This window comes from Metopolophium dirhodum, chromosome 5 (genome assembly GCF_019925205.1).
Source record: "Metopolophium dirhodum isolate CAU chromosome 5, ASM1992520v1, whole genome shotgun sequence".
NCBI classification, from domain to species: domain Eukaryota; kingdom Metazoa; phylum Arthropoda; class Insecta; order Hemiptera; family Aphididae; genus Metopolophium; species Metopolophium dirhodum.
Window position 1 is genome coordinate 9,631,504 of NC_083564.1, and position 25,097 is coordinate 9,656,600.

The 25,097-nt window shown below is 31.1% G+C and overlaps 1 protein-coding gene across 6 annotated transcripts in view; it reads right to left on the reverse strand.

The window, feature by feature from the left end:
* The window catches only part of LOC132944692 (collagen alpha-1(XVIII) chain), a 246,168-nt gene that overhangs the window by 80,879 nt on the left and 140,192 nt on the right, over positions 1 to 25,097 (reverse strand). For 2 of the 6 annotated variants that reach the window (XM_061014167.1, XM_061014166.1), the window contains exon 5: positions 23,275 to 23,346. The exons of the other annotated variants lie outside the window; for them this stretch is intronic. In XM_061014167.1, the coding sequence (XP_060870150.1) occupies positions 23,275 to 23,346 (72 nt within the window). The remainder of the gene's footprint in view (positions 1 to 23,274; positions 23,347 to 25,097) is intronic. 6 annotated transcript variants of the gene reach the window in all.

The window sequence follows — 25,097 nt, forward strand, 5'->3', positions numbered from 1 at the left end:
TTTATTGTTATATTTGACTTTGTATTCGACTTTCAAAATAAATTTAAATTATGTTTAAATTGTTTTGAGATAATATTTAGACAAAACGATATTATGTCATTCCCTCAAAAATATTAGTCTCTATCTTTTTTGTAATGCGTGATATTACTCTAAGATTTCTTAAGAACATAGAAAAAATGATTCTGCGTAAATTCCCTTAATTATTACCATCGTATAATATTGTACTGATATTTAATAATGCAGTGCGGACAATATTATTATAATATTATTAAAACTACTCAGAAAATTGAAAAACATTCTCGTTCGGATTATAAAATATACTGTGGCGGACGTACACCACGCGGTCTCGGTCGGCGCATTTCCGTTCGTCTGTTATTGGCAATCATTCCGCACGGAGTATTACGGTGATAATTATTATTGTATCGGAACACACCGTCGCGACGTCCGATAAAAACAACGCAGGGAAATGCGCTCTCATTTGGTATTCAGTGGCACTGCCCACGGTCGGCGCCCGAACGAGTTTTCCCAATACACTTCGCTTTTCCGACGAACATCCGACAATTAAGAATAAAGAACAATCCGAGTGCTCAAGAGTTTTCGCAGTTCGATCACGTGCGATTGGATACCCGAGGAAAACAACGGCCTGTTACGCTTATTTCAACCATTTCCGTTCCAACGTCTTGCTGGTTACAAATATATATATGTGTGTGTGTGTGTGTGTGTATACATATTATAAAGGTATATATATTATAGTATATGTACATATATAACAACAGGACGAGACAATATTAACAAATAACTTGCCCTATCTACCTGCCCAAAAACCTACTGCCGTATTCCGTTGATGAGAAAAAATCCGCCTTTACCTCACCCCACCAACTTCATCGGATGATACTATTTTATGTCTCGCTATAAACTGCGATACCTACATAAATGTAATATATACAATATACATATATGTAATAAGTACTGCAGGTAAAATCGATATGTTATCTATTTTACATTAGTTCTCCGCGTAATACTGCTGGGTCATTTGAAAATACCATTCGCTCACTCCCAATAATATTTTACTTTCGTTCGAATTTTGATTTTAGAATATTAATAAGTTGATACGTGCACCTACTTAAAAATAATATATTACGTTCTTTGATTTCTTTACGACATTTATTCATCACATATGTCATCATGCTATATGAAAATAATATATTATTTTCAATTTATCAAGATTTAATTAGAAACGAACACTTAAATTTGCGTTTATTAACGAGAATTTTCTCAAAGGTAACTAAATACATTTGAACAACAACTATAATATTTTTCAAACTAAAATGCGTGTGTAACACACACACACGCTGCACAATACCTATACACATGACGTTATACGACTAAACTATTATAATAGAAGTGTGGTTGTTTAAAACATTTCGCCCCGAAAGAGCACACACATCATCGTATAGCAGCAGCCATCGTCGTAAAACCAATAGCTCCCTAGTTCCGCTCGGAATCTAAAATTAATTCAGCTATGAAACGCGTTGAAATGTACACGTGTGTGCAGCGCACGTCTTGTATATTTTATAATTTTCCAACGTACCTAACACATTTATAGTTGTTTATTCGTAGCGCATAGTGTAATAATGTATTTAAGTAATCTCCTATCGCGGACACACACACACAACTAATGAAGTAATATTAAATGTACCAAGAGTTTCAAAGTAAATTAATTTCAAAGCTGGTCGCGGGACGGGGTACAGTATGAGGTATAGCCCTCTCCCCCCCCCACGACTTTACGCGATGAGTGTAATGTGCAATGAGTAAACAAACAGAATTGGATGCGCGTATTCCTGGGAATATTCCTCTCCTATATACGCCATTGAAGTTAATTCAATAACCAATCTCTCGGTTCTAGGTTTCCGTCAAGTGCAACATTCGTGCTATACATTATCATATTAACGAGCTATCCAAATTGTTATTTGCGGTAAACGCTTAGTACGTTAAACGTTTTGCGAGGATTTTGTCGTTCGGACCGAGTAGTAACGAATAATTCGTCCGCGAATTGAACACGATACGTCCTCTCGATCAAACGGCAACAACAACAACTGTAAGCGATTCTCGTGAAATAATGATAATATTATATGATAATCGAGTGAGCTCGTTATTGTTGTCGGGTATACAAAATATTATAGGTATACTTAATTGCATTGTTTCGTTTTATATAAAATCCATTCATTCGTGACTGTTAAATATTTCAACTACTCGAATATGTAGTACTACGGATGTGAGTCGTTTTTAGTTAAATAGACCGATTATTATAGCCATTGAAATTCTTCAACTTGTAAAAAAAGCGGCATAACGTTCTATGCCTTTTTGTCAATCAAATCGTATTAATTAATAGTATACAAAACCTACTAATTTATGGAGAACAGGGTGATTTTTCAAGCATGCTCACGTCCGTTTTTTCACTTTAATTTATTCGAATTCTAATTTTTAGTATTATTATTTATACCTAAAACCAACTTTTAAAATTACTGATATTTGTTGTACTGCTTAATAGCAGTGTCCAGCTGTGGCGATACAAACTTATATTTTTCAAATGAGAACGTAAAATATTTAACGAAACATTATTTAACGGATGATTATCTAGAAAATTGTATTGATACATCAAAATCAAAATTCTATTGAGTATTTTCTTAGTTATTAAAATGTTTATACTAAGGACTGTAGTAATCCTTAAAAATGGTTTTACAAAAATATAAACTATTATATGTAATATTATAATATGTAGATAGTTTTCATTATACTTAGATAATTTTTACAAATTAATTATATTATTGATAGATCAATAGTAATTACTAATATTTTCAAATCATTTAAGCCCACAAATTTACTTAACCCATTGCCATATACATATTATTCTTAGTGCATAAAGTTATATAACTCAAAAACTACTCGTTTGAATTTTAATTTAACACATCAAGATTCTCAATAGAAATATCTGTTGAATAATTTAAGCAGAAAGCGGGATTCCTATTTGAAAAACAGAAGTTTTTATTGTCACAAGGCTATCCTTAAATGGAAAAAAAAAATCTCAAGTATACGAAAATATGGTCTTCAAGTGTATATAAAAATTCTAAAAATCAGAAATATTGTTGCATAATTTAAGCATAAAAATAGGGCAAGCATGCTTCAAAAACCACCCTGTATATGTTTATTAACTATATATATATTGAGATTTTAAATTTAGTAACCCAAATTTAACAACTTTACCCGTGCAATTGTATGTTTTTAAAATATATTTTTATTTTGCTTTTACATTATTTTCACAAAAACAGTGAAATACCGTTGTTGTGAACAATTATAGTAAAAATAATGAATAATGACAATACTGATGTGTTATATAAGAAATATATTTGTTGAATATTTTAGTTTAGAATTTCGCCTTTAGTGTTTGTATTCTATTGTATTTTATTGGAAAAGTAGATTGCAAGCAGTTTAGATGAAATATTACTATCGCACAGCTTATAGTTTATTTTAATAATATATATTACAATATAGATTTTATTTAACTCTCAATTTGGTTAATTCAATTTGACTGACGAAGATGTACCACGCTGACCTATATTCTCTTTAGTTTACTGATGTATTTTGTTCGAGTTTCAGCCAAAAACAAAAAGGGTTTAATAACCAATAAATTGTATTCCAGCTTATAGTATTTCGCATAGCACATATTTTCTTTCCGTCGTGCATAATATTATATACTTACGTCTTAAATAAAGATGAAATTCAAATTGCATTGCATATACGGTCTAATGTCGGACATAAAATGTTATCGCCGAATAAAAACCTGACGCAATATAATACAATCGAGTGATGGAATCCGTTTGCACAGTGGTCTACACAGTACAATATTGGCTCAGAACTGGCGTAGGTTAAAGGGGGTAAGTATCGGGGACGACTTGGGGCGTCCGGGGAAATAGTGCTGCAGTCTCCGTACCGATAAACCGATCGAAATAATAATATTTAGTCGATCATAATAATATATATAATATCTCGGCGGTACCGTAATTTCGGTAAATATTAGATAAGACGTTTTCCCACCGATATACCTACCGTGTACGCAAATATATTACGCGATGTACCTGCAGCAGTATAATATTATAACGCAACAGACCATCGGACCCTGTCAGCTGCAGTAATAGTCGTTATAATAATATCCCACCGGCAACGCACGTGCGGTTCGTTATGTAATTTTCATGCACCCCCGGCTACCGGACTGGGTCAAACCCGCGGCGGGGGAAAAAAAGGGTTTATCATATTATTATTTTGCATTTTTGCCTGGCGAAGCGGACGCTCTTGTCGAACGTTGTCGCAACAATAATTATAATAGTAATAATAAATAATAATAATACGCGTGCACGACGACGGCCGAGGCGGTGACGAGATTTTTAAATTAATTAGATTACACGCCGGTGGTGTACACACGAACGATAATCACCTCGTGTTGATGATGATGACGATCCCTGAAATTATAATGCAGTCCTCCTCCCCCCCCCCACCGTTCACGATACCGTAACCGTAGTCAGACAGCGGGACGCCTATACCGCCGATGTTTGTTCTAAATTTGAATTTCACCGTAAAAAAGAGAAACAAAAACGTACAGTTACCTACCGTCAAGATGTAAATGTTTTTAATTCATTTGCCGCGATAGAGCAGCTCTTAAAACAATATTTACACAACGCTGATGAAATGTATACATATTAAATTTGCTTGTAAAAATACCTAGGGTTTTTTTTTTTTTTATTATTATTTAATCGACGTAGGTACCACAATAATAATAGTTGTAGTCATCGATTGGCTAGGTAGCATTAATTTTTGAATTCCGCGAGAGGCAGCCGAGGAATGCGTTGCTCAGAGTTTCTTTACGGCGCGTTTTTTATTTATTTATTTATTCTTATTATTAAATTAGATTCGTTTATATGTTTTTTTTTTACACACGATTTCCCGGGTAGAAAGAGCGCGCTCGAATAGTTTCTCGTCGCTGTTTTAGAAATAGAAAATTGCGTCTAGATGTATACCTAAATGCTTTACACAGATCGTTTTTCTACAGTTTTCATAAGCGCAAGAAAAAAAACTTAAACAGTCAAAAATATTTGTAGATATATCGTGATTATATCACCAAATTCTGAACGGATTCTATATTTAAACGATAATAGATAATAATTTGATGATTTGTCAATGATTTCTATGATCCGAAATCATAGCAGGCAACCCAGTGAGTAAATATCCAGACGAGTTTACAATAACGGATTTCTGTTTTCTGATGGGTATTTTTTTCTAAAAAGCATTGCCTTTTACGAAATAATAAAAACAAAAATTATGTTATAAATGTTATTTATTCAAACCAATATAAATAGCTTAACTCCACCTCACGATTCAAATTATACTACTTAAATGGTTTCAAAAAAAAAAAAAAAACAAAAAATAATTAATAGAAAGAATCCCACCGACATAAATTATAATTACGTGTTAAATTTTATAGAAACTTCGTGGACTGTTTTTGAGATTAATTTAGTAACCATGCTGGATTCAACTATATAATATAGTACCGAGATAAAATATTATATAATATGAAAAAAACGTGCAACCAATGACTTTGTGCGCGTTAAAAAAATTGTATGAAATTATGAATTTGTCCAGCTCCGTTGAAGATTTAATCACTTCGCTATAACCGAGTACTGTGTGGTGAGGTGGTTTAGTTGAAAAGCCATGACGCGGACCGTCGTCGGGTCGCATCCCTTTCCGCAGAGAAACTTTTAGCGGTGAACCTTATTACCTACCCAACATCACTCCGCCCGGGCCGTACTGCCATTTTACCGTCCTCACTGGGAACCACTACGGAGAGGAGATAAGTCCCGTTTAGAGAGTACAGACAGATTTATCACACGCCTGAAGAGCGAGACGAATATGGTCACATCGACCTTGAATGGCACGCGAGGTTCATTTCGAGTTTCGTTAAACAGAAAAATAAAAACATTTTCACAATCGGCGATGTCCGATTTCGTGTCACGGGTTCGTAGCTGTTAGAAAACCGGGATGATATTTTTTCGTCCGACACCGACGGGATGATCCCTTTTTACACAGGACACTCAATATTTAAAAAAAAAATGGCAAAACTGCTGTAGACGATTTTATTTTTATATAATTCATATAATTTATCAAATTTCAGATCTTAACCGTTTATTATGTTTTTTTTTTTTTTTGACATAACACATAATACTCTATGTTATTTCATATTTCGGGCAAGAATATTGTTTGGAGTATTACCATGAACAAAAACTGAATTTAGAAAGAGTAGTTAAACGAGTCAATGACTTCAAATGGTTAAAAAAAAAAATCATCTGTATACAGTTATAATATATAAATATTATGACGTGCTTAAGGTCGAAGGCATATAATATAGGTATTTATTTTAAAAGTCGATTGAGTTTTTGCCGTCGTCCGCTAAAAATAAATACAAAAAGTGAACAAATGCAAATAAAGAAAAATATCAAGGCAGTACGCGTCCTTCAATACGTGATTGGCCCTTAGTCATTCAGTTTTCGAAATTATTTCTATCCGTGTACCGTTTCGAATATCGCGTGTACAAGTGTCATATAAGCAATTTGCTTGCGACTGCACGTACGACGCACAAAATCACCTCGTAACTACTTTTTTTTTTTTTTTACCAAGTTAAGTATAAAACCGTTTCTTTAGTTCTCGCACAGTCTTGTTTAACCGTATAGCGACCTTACCAGGTGGTTTAGATTGGTTTAATTTAGTTTTATCCTCTTTTCTTTTCCCCCACCAGTAATAACCGTACGATGACGTATAAATATACTTCTTTTAGAGAACCCAATGTGGAGGGAGTTAAATGACGCAAGTCGTCGCGAGCACTTGAGTGTAATACGCGATTAATACAAATTTAAATCGGACATTTTAGAAATCTCACGAACAACGCGTGAAGAATAGGCTTTCAAATTATTATGAAGTCATTTTACGCGCGCATCATATCTGTTGGTTTTATAATATAACTTAATCTAAAAGGGTAGTCAAGAGAATGTAATTTACGACGTTTTGCACACAATATTTGAAACTGTTATTAATAGTCAACCGAAAGAAATATAAAATGGCAGTTTTATAGGAAATTATACATGTTGTTTATCACATACTATTATAATATTATTAATGTTAGCTGCAAATACATTATATAAACATGTTTTTATGACGATGCTAATGCATTCAAAATACCACATTGGTTTTTAGATGAAAAAGGATTTATATTTTAATCTACGGATATAACATTTAAATCTCTTTTATATGGTTTCATCTGAACAGTTGTATGAAATAATACATAATATTACTAAAATACAAACCTAAATAATTTACACATTGATTAAATTCAAAGCTTGGCCGTATTATAATTACCAATAAGAAGATAATAATAATAATAATAATAATAATAATTAACTAATGTATAACACACGCATTGGTAACATTGATATTATATAGTATATTTTGTAATGGTATACACAATTACATTTTAGAGTTACGTGTTCAGTTCCAAATGGTTCTCTCCAATAAAAAATATAAAAACGAATATCACCTACCTACATAAATTATATTGTAGTACAGTCGAAATCACTTTTACAATAACAAAGCCGTGGTTGTGTGTTATATGACTCATGAGTATGATTATTTATTTGCAAAACGTCCCATGTTTAGAACAATAGCGATTAAGTCGATTGCTTGTGTTAAATAAATAGTTTTAAAAAAAAAATAGAAATCTGGTTATGTTTTTTTCTACAAATTTGTATTGTGATTAATTCTGATTTATATACTTTGAGCTTCGTAGTACATATTATTTTTAAGCTGCTATGAACTTTACAAAATAATTAAATCGTTTTTGAACTTTTTTAACTGATATTCGTGTAGTTTATAGAAATATTCAATGATAGTAAGCTTGTATAAAGTATAAACTGTGCTTTGCTATCAACGATAGCGAGTTGCTCATTTCAAAATAAATTAAAATATTAAAATATTGTTATTTCAAGGATACATTCACGTCATGATATTGTATGATAGGTATTATACCTATTTGTTTCAGTTTATACCAAATGAATATGCTTATTGATGACTTTTTTCACCAAGACCAGACAATTACTATTATCATGAGATATTTAAATTATTAAAATCAAACAACATGAATAATATATCTTTGTGCATAATAAACTATCGTAATAATATATAAACAAAAAAAAAAATACTGAAATAACAAACAAATAAAATTATTTTTATAATTAATTAATTAGTTGATTCTATACTTATTCTTACTTATAAGCACTGTGAAATATAAATGAAATGTAAATATGCTTTTCTATTAATTAACTGTATACCTAACTTTTACAGACGCATGTATGTTAATTATGCAGACATACATTATGTTATACTTATAATATATTTCTTAATCTACAAAATAATTTTCAAAAGTATAAAATGTTTTACGTAAGTTTAATGCAATTATTTTATTTTGACCTTTCTTCTTATTCGTCCACTATAAATTACGTATATTATCACTCAAAAGCTCTTAAAATATTATAATATGCAACTCCATACCGTGAATTCGAATAGTCGTAAAAAATCAGAGTTTGGTTGGCATAGAATTTCGTATGAAAATATTATGTTAATTATGATTCTGATTCATTCGCTAAAATCTTTAAGTATAATTAATAAGCTATTTTATATTATTACTTTGGAGGGATTCAACTAATTTTTGTCCAAAATATTTACATTAAAATTGTATACTTTCTTATTAGTTTCGTACTTCTGCAATGAGGACATTAATTTTGTAATCTCATTTTCACTTAAAAAATGTCGACTTTCATATCGTTCTCAAATTAAATAAATTAGTGTATTATCTAAGTGTTTTCGTACAAAAGAGACAGTACTGTACTTCTTTAAGTCTTATAATCTTGGATCAACCAAAGGCTAATTTTAGGAACGAAAAAGTTGACTGAGTTCTTTTCAAGTTAACTTGTTTTAAATTGGTCAACAACCCGAACGAATTCCATAAAAGTCCTTTCGGGGGTTATTTTCCTTTGTTCGCGGACCTTCATATATCAAATCACAAACCAATTGTTTCAAACTGCAAAACAGTCCGATGGATATTTATTGTGCAGCGTTTCGTCTGTTCGGCACTCAAAGTGAAAAGTTTTCACACAAAAGCCAAGTTTGGATTTTTCACATTGGTGTTTTATTTCGCGAATATATCCGACCTCGGATACAAAAGTACCGTTCTTTAAAATATAACCTAATAGACTAATGCAGTTTAATTAAGATCTGTTCGGATTTCGATGAAAAATTATTTCAGAAAAAACTAGTTTATCAAACCGAGTGCACAAACATTAAATACAACTGTTTACGATCGATGTGATTTGATAATGTATGACGTATTATAATATATATTATCTAACTTTAGATGTACAATAAACACATAAAAAAAAATGCGTAAAAATCGTATCGTTATTAAGTATCGGGAGTTTCGCTACCGTCGTAGAATTAAAAATAATACAAAAAGACGGTTTTTGTGAGAAGGTGGTCAAGTCAGTTTTTAAAAATTGAATATAATACTTTTGTTTTGCAGATAATTTTCCGCTGTATCGACTGATATCACTGCAATTTTGCTTTATCCATGGATAATAGTATTAAAACATATATAATATATATAAAATATCAGTGCTAATTATTTATTATTTATTTATTTATAATTATAGTAACGTAATCGAACCACGCTGTTACAATCATAGGCAATACCTATATTATATTTTATATTTTGATAAATCTAACACGACTTTAATGTTTCCCCGCACAGTGGTCAGTCGTCGTCAGACTGTCGGAGCGTGACTGTCATATTATTATTATAATCGTTACTTGATTTTTTTTTGTAAATCGTTGAAATAGGCGTTTATGAAATCAATCGGGTAGTTTGTCCAAATAATTTTCTGTACGACCTACCAAGTTATAATAATATCATTATCCATTTTTTCACGATGCGATTTTATTCCACGAATCCTGGTTAATCCCCCCAAACCCCACCACCACCACCACCGCCTCCACCACCACTCTGATAAACAACGAAAACGAACAACGCTTTACGCGCTGCACGTTCCACACACAGACACACACGTCGTGTAGTTGTTCATAAATTATTGTTTTGTTATTTATACGGATTAATTTCTGTTCATTAATCGTATACGTTTGTCCAATTAACAACACAGCAGATACGTGTCGTTTGCGTCTGCCAAGACGTCCGGAATACTTTGCCGGAACATCTAATTACGCGGTCCCAGAAATTTCGGATTACTCTGCGGCCGGGAAGTGGGAATTGTTTTGGGGGTCGAGTTAAAGCGAAAGCTCTTCGTCTTACCAAATTGCATCCGAAAGACATGGAGATTAATTTCAGAGTAAACGCAACCGCAATTCCGAGTCCCGCGCGGCGCCCCTTCGCTAATCGCACATCTTAAATGAATACCGTTTACACCTCTTTCGTTCGGCGCTTTGGAAACGAAGTAATACAATTTACTCGTCGTAAACCGCGCACGACCTCCTCGTAAAATCGTCTTCGACCGCTGAAATAATTTAAGAGTGCCAAAGCGATTTATATCAATATTTCATTGCGAACATCAGAAACCATAATATTTTACTCGCGGCGTGCCAGCACGCGGCGAACGACGATAAACGGGTAAAAACACGTCCTATTATGTAACACTGGTACGAAAAAAAAAAAATACCGGGGGAAATAAAATCCGACGGGATTTGAAATGTCAAAGTTTAAAATGTCCGTGTGTGTATTGTCACGTGAAAACGAAAAAATTTTAGATTTTGATATTTTTATTGCCGACTGTTAAATCATTTTACTCTGATATTATTTTGCACAGAACATTTTTTTCCGCCGGTTATTTTGCATTCAGGAATTTCCCCTAGACTGTGAAATGCACGAATTATTCGAACATTACTGGAATACATAACAAAATAATAGAGACTTTCAAATCCAAAGCTACAAAACAACTTGCCGAGTCCAAAGCCTACATTTTGTAATATATTCCATTAAAATGCATTTATATAATTACAGAAAACACTTTACAAACAAATTCTATATTATAATTTTATGATCGTGTTGCCGTGCTCTTACGGCGCTCTAAAGAACATATACCTTTTTATACCTAGTAGTATAATATAACCTATTTGCAATAAAATTAATCAGAAATACTTTAATATGGGTGCGCCGACTTTGATCGTTAGAACTCTAACGTAAACAAGTATAATAATATAATAAGTTATCGAGAAGTATAAATACGTTCCATTAAAAAATAAAATGCCATTTTATGTTCTCACTATTTTGTTATAAAGGTTTCACTGTAATATTACACCATGTATCTACTGGCAAAAAAATTATATTTTTTAATAATAATGTGGCCTTGGTGAATAATTTTTCTGTACCCAAAAACAATTTAATATGACGTTCAACTTAACAGTAGATATCAAAATAATCTTTTGAACGACTCCGACAAAGGATTTCAGAGAGCCCGAATTATCCGACCCGATATATTATTATATTATATTATTTCGATCGTTACATTTTCCGTTCTCATCATCAAAACTTGGTGCGTAGTTTTCAAGTTATGTGACGACAATTTATTTCATTTATGATATGTCACGTGACGAATATAGGTACGGTGTTTAAGTTTAAAATTGAAATTACCGCTCACGGATGTGCTTAAGCCGTAAAAGGAGTTCCTTAAGGGCACTATATACAATGTAATGTACCGCCTTGAATAATTGTTCGATCGCAATACGGCTTTAGTCTCATCGATTTAGTGCATCAATTTGTGCTTCCTTAGCAAAACCACAAACAACGTCCCCGATGGATGTATAGTTCCGTTGCACAAGGCACGCTAATTTAACTACGTCTTACGATGCGCAATACTCAAATTACCATAATTATTATTTAAACAACTCAGTCCGTCGCGGTGTATATAATATAAGGGTCAGTTACAAATTGATTCCAGCCAATCAGCTGAAGTAGGTACTATTATAATATTGCGATTGTGTTTAACGAAAATAATCTCGTTCGCGTAATTATTTTCGAGTCGAAAGACTCCCACTAAGGTACGATCATTATCACAATAATACGCATTTAATGCTTAATAATATTGTGTAATATTACAATATTTTTTTTTAAATTTTTATAAGTATTACACAATCTATACTAAGAGCACAATAAGCGTATTTGAAGAGAGTAAACAAGCAGGATAATACGGGGGTAAGATATTACAATATAATATAATAATATCGCATTTACAACATAAAACGTAATAAAACTATACCTATGATATTAAATTGTATAACACGAGATATCGAGTGTGGACTCGGTGGGGTGCACGAACTACTGCCGAATAATTAATTATCATGTTTGGATAAGTCAACTATACGATTTCTAAATGTTATTTTTGGAAAACAGATGTAGCTACGCCGTATGTGTCAATCCAAATAGTTTATTTTCATGGTTCTGAAACTTTTTAACTATATAATTAATCAAAATCTAAAAAACACTTATGAACGGTGCACGGTATTATATTATGTATATTATTAGGATCTAAAACAACACTATTTCATGTTTAATTATAATTACAACTTACAGCGACGATACATTTCCCATACTGTTTTATTCACGAATTGTTATGCATTTCTCGCTAAAGCGTCTATATACGTACCTACAGTGTAGTAGATATTGACTAGTTTATATAAGTACTCGATCTGTGCAAAATATTTAATGTTTTTTTTTTTTTTAGCAAGAAAGTGGATATTTGTAAACTCTTATTAAGCTGTTTTTATCGTTAAATATCGATAAGTCGAAAAAAATTATCTTCAAAAATACATGAAAAATATTTCTACATTACATTTTGGTTATTTTGTTTTCGATACGTTTATATACTGTACATAAACCAACCGACTAAATTTTGTATTTACTACGCCATTTCTGAGTTTGCTTCGATCCGAGAGGATGTAATATTGTGTTCATATTTGATTATACAAAGGTCCAGTGTTTAGAATCAGTAATGGTTTCTAGTACTTAGTACCATCGTCTTTCATTTCTGATGTACATGGTTGTTTAATTTCAGTAAGTGCGAATTTTCACTATGCATCGTAATAATAATATATAAATAACAATAATACTTACGTACCGCTACTGCAGCAGTTTATTATATTATACGGTCATATTGCCGTTATGAATAGATAACTGCAGTTTTTAAAAGCTCCAAACGTATTAAATTAAGACTTCAGATTAATAGGATTGAATGCGATTTTATGTTATCAAATATTTTACAGTTGACATTGCGTTATCCAAGTACAACGCTATGATATGCGCGATCCTATCACAATAATGTGATATGCCTATCGCAAAACGTCAGAAATGATTGAACATTGTGAAATCCATAGAGAAAATGAAAACTATCCGAACACGCGGCGGTAAACCGTGAAAAAGTATGCGTTCCATATTATAAAATAATATGCTCTCTCTGCATTCCAAAGGTATTTCACTGGATTTAACCGAATACATTTTATGAAACAACATTTTAGGTCACACATTTTCAAGTTGCTGAAAACCACACTACGCGCAGGTATACCCGTGAGACGTGTAGAACTTCAGCTATTATTAAGGCCACTGTTATAGATGCTAAATATAAGATGGATAATATCCCAGGACGTCGATGTATAGAACAATGTTATCATGCATTTTCAACAATGCTCGATTTAAACCTGAATGTGACAGTTGCACGGAGAGATTATAACCTGTATAATTATAGTTTAACATAATAGAATGACTAAATGTTGCGGAGAGATGAGAATTAATATAAACAACTACCTACGATAATACACAATAAAAATCTAATCTAATACATATAAATGAATACGAAATGATAGCGACACTTATTTAGGCAGTCAAAATATTGAAAACTTCCCAGTCATGTTTAAAATATTCAAGAAAACCAATAATTAAAATAACAGAAAAAATGGATTATTGAGGCAACACCGGTGTACGACGAAATCGATTTTGTTTATAGTATATTTTATTGTAATCACAAAATAATATCCATAGATACCTACTAAAAATGTTCGATAATATTCTTTACATTAGCTTTTTCCAGATGTTTTGTTGTTTAGTTTTTAAAATATTTTGTACCTAGATCTTTTTTAACTACCTTATTTAATATTCATAGACATTTTACATTTTCGACATTTTTAGTTTATTTTCCGGTCAAAAATTGAAAGTAAGATTCTTCATAAGTTATCCATTCTGGAATTTATAAATATTGAAGATGGGTATGTGGACCAACAGATTGTTATAGACATTATTAAGTTCAAATTTTGTTGAAATTGTATATTCTAAAGAAAAAAAAAAAACGATTTTTTTCTAAGAATTTAAATTATTTTGTAGTGATTTAGAAAATATTGATTGTATGTATTTGATACTATTCATCATTATATATATTTTATTTATGTAGGTACCTACACATATTTATAATATTATACTGTTTTCTGTATGCAATACAATTTTAAAAATATTTTTACTAATTTCAAGCTTATTATAGGTACTTGTGGCATAATATAATATAAGTATTCTATATCTTTATCAAAAATTTGTTTCACTTTGCATTATATTACTAATAGTTATTTGAATAAGTACATTAAATGTATTGTCATCACGTCCATATGAAACCACCTCAATTATCTTTTTCTTATAGAAAATAATACAATATTCAGATAATGGCGATTGTTATACGATATAATAATATCAAAGGTGGTGTGGAAACCTAACTAAGTCCTACAGTCTTACTATAATAAATAATAATAACTATTTACCTATACGTCTAGGTAAGTTTTATTTCGGGTATCTTTTGTTGGTAGTAGACAATATCATTAGTAAACCGCAGTCGCTTAACCAACGGAACCACTATACTTGTTTCGATACTATGAATTTTGGTTAGTTAAGTTTAAAATAATAGCAAAAAAAAAGAAAAAGAAAATATTAAAACGAGCTATTATTAGTTGTCACACAATATTGCAGTACCGAAAGGGTTTCAATAAAAATCAGTATAAACGTATTGTTTGAAATCACAAATTTAACCATACCTACATTATATTATTAAATTACTACCCAACAAACTAGGTTTTTATATTTCACTCGTATATTGTTCATCGACGAATCGTTTGATGGTTTACCCCTACAGAGGTAGATTGATTTGCCGACGACAGCCGTATTCAGTGGCGGCGCGAACTATTTTAATGAATGGGACAGCAACGTGTCCATTTGATCTATACCCACCCACCTCCAAATTTTTATTAAAATAATATATTTAAACTCGCCCGTATTTAATTCTCCAACACGTGTGTTTATCATGTTTTTGGGAAAATCCACTGCTCCAACACTATAATATACGAAGATTTGTGATCGATGAATGCCGTGTACGGTCGGTAAGACGGGAAACGGAAGACTGAAGTCGGTCGCAGTAGGATGTAGGTAGGTCAGGTTATGTCACGTACACGTCAGTCTCGGTATTAGGAGGAGGATGAGGAAGAATGAGAAGAGGAGGAGGAAGAGGACCATTAGGCCCACTAGAAAACCGAATATAATACTGCAACTATATACACGTGTATTTCTACATTCTGATTGGATGTCTTCGTCAGTCGTAATGTTTCAATCTTTTTCACGACCGAGTATTATATTACACGCGTATTTTTTCACAAAAATAATGTACGCGTTTATTAAATTTGAATAATTTAAAATTGCCGTATAAGATGAAAAATGGCTTGAGTGTATTTTATTTTCCAAACATTATTCTTTATGAAGGGATCATCAACTATTTACTATTTATGGGACAATTTGGGTGCGCAAGTATACGACTAAACATGTCATAAATTTGAGTGGTTTACATTCTAATAGTTTAATATACCTTAATTATCTTGAGACTCCATGTAAATCAGAATTAAAAGTATGTAATAATAAAATAGAAAATATAATCTTGAAGAAATCGAAATGTAAGACAGTGGGAAATAATTTATAAATTAAATATAACTATTACCAAAACAATTTATTAAATTATATTGTTATAGACTTTGATTGATTTATTATTTAGAATCTTATAAAAATAAATTGCTTACCTATAGGTTAGGTTAGGTTAGGCTAAAATACGTTTAAAATATTATATACAAAATATATTAAAACTTAATAAATGTAATCACAATATTATTAAATTTACTTAAAATTCACTTCAGCTAAAATATATTTGAGCATAACACTTATGAGTCTTAAGTTTTTGCGTATACTCAATTGTGGTACAGCTATTGAAATAATTATGCGGATTCATAATTTAAAGTGGTTTAAAAAAAAAAAAAATAAAAAAATTGCATTAACTTATTTTACATATAATATTAATATAAAGTATACATTTAATAAACGTAGTGTGGAAACTCGAACATCTCTTGTCAAAGACAAAATAATTAAAGTTACAAATTATTAACGTGTGACTATCATGTGCAGTCTATGTCTTGGAAGACATTTTGAAAAGAAAATCATTACGAGTCGATATTTTAAATATGGAATGTCAAAGTTGTGTTATAGTCGTGTTTAAAGAAAAACATTACTTTTTACTAGACATTGCATTCATTTTAAACAGTTAACGTCCTTTGATCCGACGCTCTGGTTAACTTCATTCTGCATGGACGTTTCAATATAATATGATGTACTTTGCTAAGATGACTTTTTGTCGAGAAAAAAAACTACTGCAGAATAACTGAGGTGTTATATTAATCAATTATTTTTGCTTAAACGTAGCAAATTCGAGCAGACTTTCTTCAAAACGAATCGCGTTAAAATAAAATATATATACAACCCAAATGTCTTTTATACACATTTAATTGGACCTTTAATAGCTTTTCTCCAGGTTCTCTCGTTAAGTAGAAAAAATCGTAATTGAAAATCTACCATTGATTGAGCCCAAAATTGGACCGTTTTTTTTATTTATTCATTACCTAATATTTTGGAAGTTTAATGGGTTTTACGCGTTAATAAGTGTCAAGAATAAATTATACGGAGACACGCAATTAGAATAGACTGCGCAGGCAACTTGAATGATATAAAAGATAGGTATAAGTTTTACAAGGTTAACATGTATCTCATGAATAATTTCACATGACATTATAATATGTACCTACCTATATACGGCTTAAAACTTTTGATGCAATTATCTATTCCGGGTTGTACGAGTAAGGAAAAAATTTTATACATGGAATGTGTCCATAAAACAATTTGTTGTGATCTTGAAATCGAAAATCTAAAGGTCCGCTTACATAAAAAAAAATAATTGTTTTTGAACATTTCTGTACGATATAATATACGTGGGCAAAAATAACTTTGGAAAACAATATAATACAATACATACATAACTTTATTATGCAATATTTTACGTATGACCGTGTTTACATGTTAATGTTATGGAACACATTTGTGTGTTTATGTCAAATTTAGTATATATATATAATTTAGTATGACGTATATAGAAGATTACAATATTGAATATAATATACTACTCTCATACCGATGGCCTCGGATGCCAATGAATTTTTTAGATCAAAGAAAGAAGAAGAGGATTATGGAATATTATAATACAATACCAACAGGTTTTGACTCAATGGCCATAGGTGGGTGGTAAGTATACAATACGATTTTGAAAATTATTATATAATAATAATTGTTGCAACAAATTTGGTTTTAAGTAGACAATAAATAAACAATGATAGGTATACCTATGTTAAATGTTCTTATATATTTTACTATACCAAACGATCGCGATGACCTATATAGAGAAAAAAAATACGATAAGACATATGAACCACGTTAACCCCAAACACAACCCGTGTAATGCAATCTAAACAAATGTTTAGCTGACTTGGCGCAAAGGGACTACTTATTAAAAATGTCTTGCGCGCTGAAGCTAAACCATGCGGAGCCGTTGTAAGGACTTGGTTGGAGGGTCGCTAGGGATTTTTAGCAGTGCGCGTTATCCACTCATTTCCAACACTCTTGACAGGAAATATACGTCTTACTGTGAAAACCGAGTGAAAACTGAGTAAAATATAAATACATTTTAAAATAATGTCTACATTTTTATTTTACGTGATATGGTTAGGTTAGGTTATAACAAGTACCTACCGCGATGTTATATAAACCAGAAATTAAAATTGATTTTATTCATATTATTATAATTATAATGTTCTATCGATAGCAGATATTATCAATTTATATGTTTTTGGATGTCTTGCAAAATATGTGCCTCAGTATTTGGCTTTTAAATATTGTTTAGATTCTCAGCGGAGCGATGAATGTATTGGTTTTACAATGATGTGTGTTTTTATTTTTTTATTTTTATGTCTGTCATCACCTTTTTGGACAGTAAAAGTGCTTGGATTTTCTTCAACAGTATCTTTTCTGATGGGAAAGTAAATCTAGTTGGTACTTTGGGAAGGTCAAAAGTAAAATTTTTTCAGTAGTTTTCAAGAGCGCCGTGAGAAACAAAATAAAAATGAAGGAAAAACGGGAATTTTTACGCAAAATTGATTTTTCACAAAATTGATTTTGGTTTCTGGTGTAACTCTAAAAAAAATAACGCATATATACATGACATTATCACTGGTCGTTTATATTTGCATTTTCTATACACGATAACATTTTCAAAATATTTTGATTTGTTTTGAATTGTTTACGAACATTTTCAGTTTCCATTTTTTTTAGTTTTTTTTCTGTATAAATATCAATAACATTTTATTTGTTGGTTAAAAAAGCATAAAAATTTAATAGTATATTATTTCAAAGGCAGATGAAAAAAATTAAAAATCCTTAATCACAATTTTTATTTATAAGCATTAAAAGTTCAAATCTTGACAAAATACGGAAAAATCACGAAGATTAGCAAATTAGTTTAAGTTAAGAATTCATAAAAATTTTTCTTTTTAAATCTAAGATTTGAAAATATAATGCAAGATTATCCATAAGTTTGTCTACCTTTATCAAAAAAAAAAATATCTACAAGAAAGTCAAATTAAATTTTTATGAGTGTTTGAAATTCATATTTTTACAACATTTGATATTCACTCGATTTCTCATGTAACGATTTTGCTATTTTATTGTTATTCAAAAATGAATAACTGTAGATACAATGAACTACACATACACTACTGCTATACTTGAAAATTTTACTGAAGATTTATATTTAAATTTTCTATACACCATACAATTTTGAAAATATTTTGACTCTTTTCGAGCTGTTTACGGACATAGATAGTTTTCAATTATTTTAGTTTTTTTTTCTATAAATATCAATAAAATTTTATTTGTTGGGTAAAAAAGTGTGAAAATTTAATGCAAGGCTCCTGATATATTGTTACAATAGCAGTTGAAAAATATTAAAAATATATAGGCACAAATTTATTTTTATAAGCATTTAAATCTCAAATTTAAAGTGAAATAATTATTTTGTAGTTAAAAATTTATAAAATGTTCAATAGCTAAGGATTGAAAATTTAAAACAATGCTCCTTACCCACCTTTTTTTTAATTTTCATTTGTAAAATACATTATCACTACTTAATATATTATTATAGTTTATAATAAACTATGCAATTTATGAAGTTGAATCTTAATTCAAGTATTATTTTAACGTCATATGGTCATATGGAGTGTTGGACAACCGTAAATTGAAAATAATTTCATATTATTATAGTACGACACAACTACTTTGTATATGTAACCCGCTGAAAATACTGACATTATTAAGTCATCTTTGGAGATAAAGTATTTAAGGCTGTTAAAAGCGAACCATTTTTGTCGAATTTATGCAATATTCTGTATCCAATATCCATCGTGAGTTATGTGTGACTGTGCGTAATAATTGTTCATTAGTGTGCGTGAGTTTCCCGAACACTTTATGTAATTAAAGATTGACTACAGTTAAAATTCTTGGAAGTCACAAATCACTAAATTGTGTGATCAAAAAAGTTTCAACATGAAATTCCCAAAAAGCGGGAGAAAAATTCACCCAGTACCAAGAACCTGATTTTAATTTTGAAAACATATTTGAATGTCTTATTCTATTTTCTGGGTTCTGATTTGTTGTATTGTTTAATAATATAGTATAGTATTATTAGTATCATATTAGTATAGTGCCAAAATAGTTTTTTTTTTTTTTAAATTTACCTAATCTTTAATATTAATAAGAAAAAAAATCGAAAATCCATTTCCTCCATTACCTAGAAAAAAAAGGAATTAAAATCAGGCTTTTGGTACTGGGTGAATTTTTCTTCCGCTTATTGGTCCAAATGCACGAAAAAACGACCAGCTTTCAGCAGGCTTAATCATAAGGTTATCTTATAAACACTATTGTTTTAGGATTGGATCTGAGGGGAACATTGTGCTTCACTAAGTATTCAAGTGTGTACTATGTAGTACTGCATGTGAGAACATACAACCAGTATTATATTTTATTTCATAAATAAAAACTGCTAGAAGTTAGAACTAATTGCAGGCTAATATTATCAAAAGTATGATTAATTTGAGAATTTAATTTAAATACTCGGTACGTGTTAAATATTTTTTGTCTAAAATGTTTTAATATAAGTATAATACTATTAACAAAACTTAAATTATTTACTTTGTATAATTAACCATTGATTAAATTATCGACAACAATAGTTGAATCGTTATCGAAATGTTTCAATGTTCAAAATAACAATTTTATCCAATTTATTTGCCTTATAATTTGTTAATAATTATACACTAGCGGGTAAAACGCACTCATACAGAACATAATGAATTGCATACAAATTAGTTTTTGGAAAGCTTGATAAATTAATTTATAATTAGTACACGAATGAATAAAAAAAAATAAAAACAAATTCAATACGAATTTTAAATCGTGTTTAAATCTAGACAATTTGAACATCGGAAGATTAATTATTATTTTGTTCGGCATAAGTAATCAGCTCATTTAAAACATGAATAAAATCAATTTCGTTCACGTCCTTCATTTGTACTACATTGTTAGGGAGAGATACGTTGGTACACTCAATACACACAGACTTGGGGGGGGGGGGGGGGGCGAGGAAAAAAATACGTTTTATAAACAAGTTTCTGGTATTCGACAAAGAGTTAGTAATCGAGACGGGAGACGGGGTGTCATATTAACATTATGGCGTGCACAGGACAAACAACCCTAAACAACAATATTTATATATTCTGGTCTGGAATTAAATTAAATTATATTTTATTCCGGTCTGGTTTATTCAACTATACCAGTCGTACCTACACGTCCAATAACGTGTAGAAATATTATTGTTTATTATTGTAATGTTTGTATTTTATTAGTATACGCACTTAAACGTATAAAAAAAAAACAGTTTCTTACACTTGAAAAATATAAGTTCTATTGAGATGGATGTAAAACCAATAAACATCACGAATTTAAAATAAAACTTAAAGCAGTCACTCTCTGCAGTGGCGCCGAGCCATTTTTAAACAGTTAGGTAGTTGAGATTAAATTAGCCGATACACACCCATACTCACTGGTCCATACCATACTTACCACAGAACCTTTATTTTAGCAAAACAAGAATTCTTTCGAAATCAAAAATAGTATAATAATATTTTTTTCGATAAATAAAACACGAAAAACCAATTCAATTAATGTAATATACATCTGTGCGTATAAGTCCCCCCCTCCCAAAAAAAACGCACCGCCTTCATCATGATTCATGAGGTACTATAGGTACCTACATGTACTTGTACTAGTAGTTCAATCGACTGCTATAATCGTACTCGATTATTAGAACGAACCGTCATCGACTGGGCTCTGGCTCTTTACAACCCCCAGGAGTTCGAGTGTATAGTTGATTGGTGCATAACAATATAACATAATATAGTTCTATACTATTCGTACTCACAACGGTGGGCATTAATTAGTTAAACAGTTGAAGCTAAAGTAAATAGTTAGTTAATTCTATAATTAACTTAATGCCTTAACGGCTTAACATGTTAAAGAATCCATTGTAACGACTTTGTTTTTATCAGTTATAATTTAAAATAATATACTGCCATAAGTTATAGAACCATGTTAATTAATTATTATTTTACATAATCACGCTTTATACAATTATTTTAAATACAAATAATTAATATTCTTTGATTTAATAATTATTTAGTTGACATTGTTTTCGCTTAAACCACTACATCTAGTAAGTAGTAAAAATGAACGGTAGGTCGTAAACTTGTAAGTATACTAATAAGATGGTGCATTTTTAACAAAATATTTAGTTATTATTTAAAAAAAAAATCCCAGTTGCACAATAAGTGTGACTTATGTAGTAATCAAAAAGTTATTATTTACTAACTTATTTTTAACTGATTTAAGTTAATATTAGATTCCATAGTACTTTAAAAGTTTTAAGTTAAATTTCAAATTATTTGTTGACTTATAGCTTAACGTTGACCTTACTTAGTTAACTAAAGTAATTCTTTTTCATTGACTTGGTCACCGTAGCTTTGGCTTGAACCGATAAGTAACTATTAAGAGTTTCGAGTTCACTAAGATACAATCAAGTTTTATATAAATATATAAATTTGTATATAAATGAATATGTTTTTGTTTGTTCTCTATAGACTCAAAAACTACAGACATGAATTTTGTTTTGGCTCACGAAAGTCGAATATTTTTTCGACACTGTTTTTTATTTTAATTACTAGAAACATGACATTTTAAAATCGTTTTTACAAATTATAAATTAAAAAATAAACAAATATTAAAAACAAATGCCTATTTATGAACTCAATTAAAATAAAAAAAAAAAATTTCCAGAATAATTAAGAAGTCTGAAATCATAAAATGAATCATGATGTTTGTAATATATCATATATTTTTAACTGAAAGCAACAAGAAAAGGGTAGAAAACGATAGTGGGAATGTGTATGGTAGTTTCATAATTGAAAAACTCCGGGGGAGTCGGATAGTATAGGTACAACAGACTAGTATATACTAAACATAATATTATTATATAAGCATGTTTTTGACCGGAGACTCGATCGGACCACACGTATGTGGCGTGCGTCGATCTATGTCAGCTGGCGACTTACCTGCAAGAGTTCCGTGCACTGGATATCGGCGAAGTCCGGCGATGCGTAGATTTTCATTTCTTGTATGGCCCCCTTAAACGACAGAACGAAAACCCACGTGAGCAACGTGTTCATGGTAATGGTATTAGACAATAATATTATTATGATAATGTTATGCGGTATTGACTTTCGTAAGATATTAAATCGGTACACCGTGTGGCGGTAATTAAAAAAATAAAAAAAACAATTCAATTGGGTGAATATCAACGGAACGCAAACGATATTTTCTCTCGATAGCTTTTACGATTACGCGACAAAATCGATAGTGTAATATAGGTAACAATAATATTATATTATATTAATGTATTATCACTGAAGTTGTCACGTCGTTGTTATCGTTCGTCGGTCGTCACTGCGGAAGGTACGCGCGGCGAACCATCGTATCGCGTGCTTGCCGGTCGCCTAAGTACCACCACCGACGACGACTATCACGACAACGACTACAACTGACGAGACGAAGATCGTCTGGACCATCCGTCGCTGCTTCCACGTGCTCGTTTCGGGGATCTAGGGGGACAGTCAGTGCGTGTTGGCCGGGAGTTCCTAAAATAACGCGCGCGTGCGCTCAACCTTCGCGCATAATAATTAACAATAATATGAATAAAAATATGTCGACGAAAACCAAATTTCGAGTCACCACCCGACGCCGCCGGCAGTTAACGAACGCGCGTTTAGGTACCTACACAATAATAATAATAGTATATTTTTATTTATCTGTTGTAGATCGTCAGAAGTCTCCGAGTTCAAACGCGTCAGCTCCACCCGACCGGCAGACGAGTGATTATACCACTGTTGTGCGTGACAACTGCAGTGTGTTTAGCAAGTCCAGTAAATTTTTTTTTTTCAGTTTACATACTATCACGCGCGTTTTGGTCGGTTTCAACTATACGATACCTACGCGATAGTCCGTATCACAAACGCCGAGAACCGCGTGACTACGTGCCAGGACGAAATATAATAATATTATTCTCGTGTGATCCGCAGCGAAATGTTACCAGCTAGGCGTCACCTATGTACTTATTATTATTGGCATCTGTTTTACCTATTTACCATTACAATATTGTTGTTCTAGACATTTTTCAAACACTTTTTTTTCCAAATCTCGCAACAGTGGTACGCGTTTATAACGACTTTAATCGATAAAATATCGGTTTTTAATCGATTTCGTTTGATATTATTATAAGACTACAGCTAACTGTTGTATATATTTTAGTGGGTTTAGGTCTTTATTTTCGGTTTAAATAACTACTATCACAAACGTTTTGGTAGGTTTTAATACTTACGCGATAGTCCGTATCACAAACGCCGAGAACCGCGTGACGTGCCAGGACGAAATATAATAATATTATTGTCGTGTGATCCGCAGCGAAATGTTACCAGCTAGGCGTCACCAATGTAATTATTATTATTGGTATCTGTTTTACCATTACGTCCCTATTTACCATCATAATATTGTTGCTCTGGACATTTTTCAAACATTTTTTTTTTTCAAATCTCTCAATAGCCGTAACGTTCATATTTTATAACGACCTTAATCGATAAAATATCTGTTTTTAATCGAAATCGATTAATATTATTATTATATTACGTTGTTAGGAGTACCTATGAAAATCTGTTTTGTTCTCGAAAAAAATAAATAATAATAATAATACGATGATAGATTCTATAATTCGCACGTGTTTATCGCGTTATGATCAGATTACATAATATTATTAAAACAATTTATGCAGTTATTCGTCCCAATGAATATTACGACGAGTAATTAATATTACATAGATATAGAT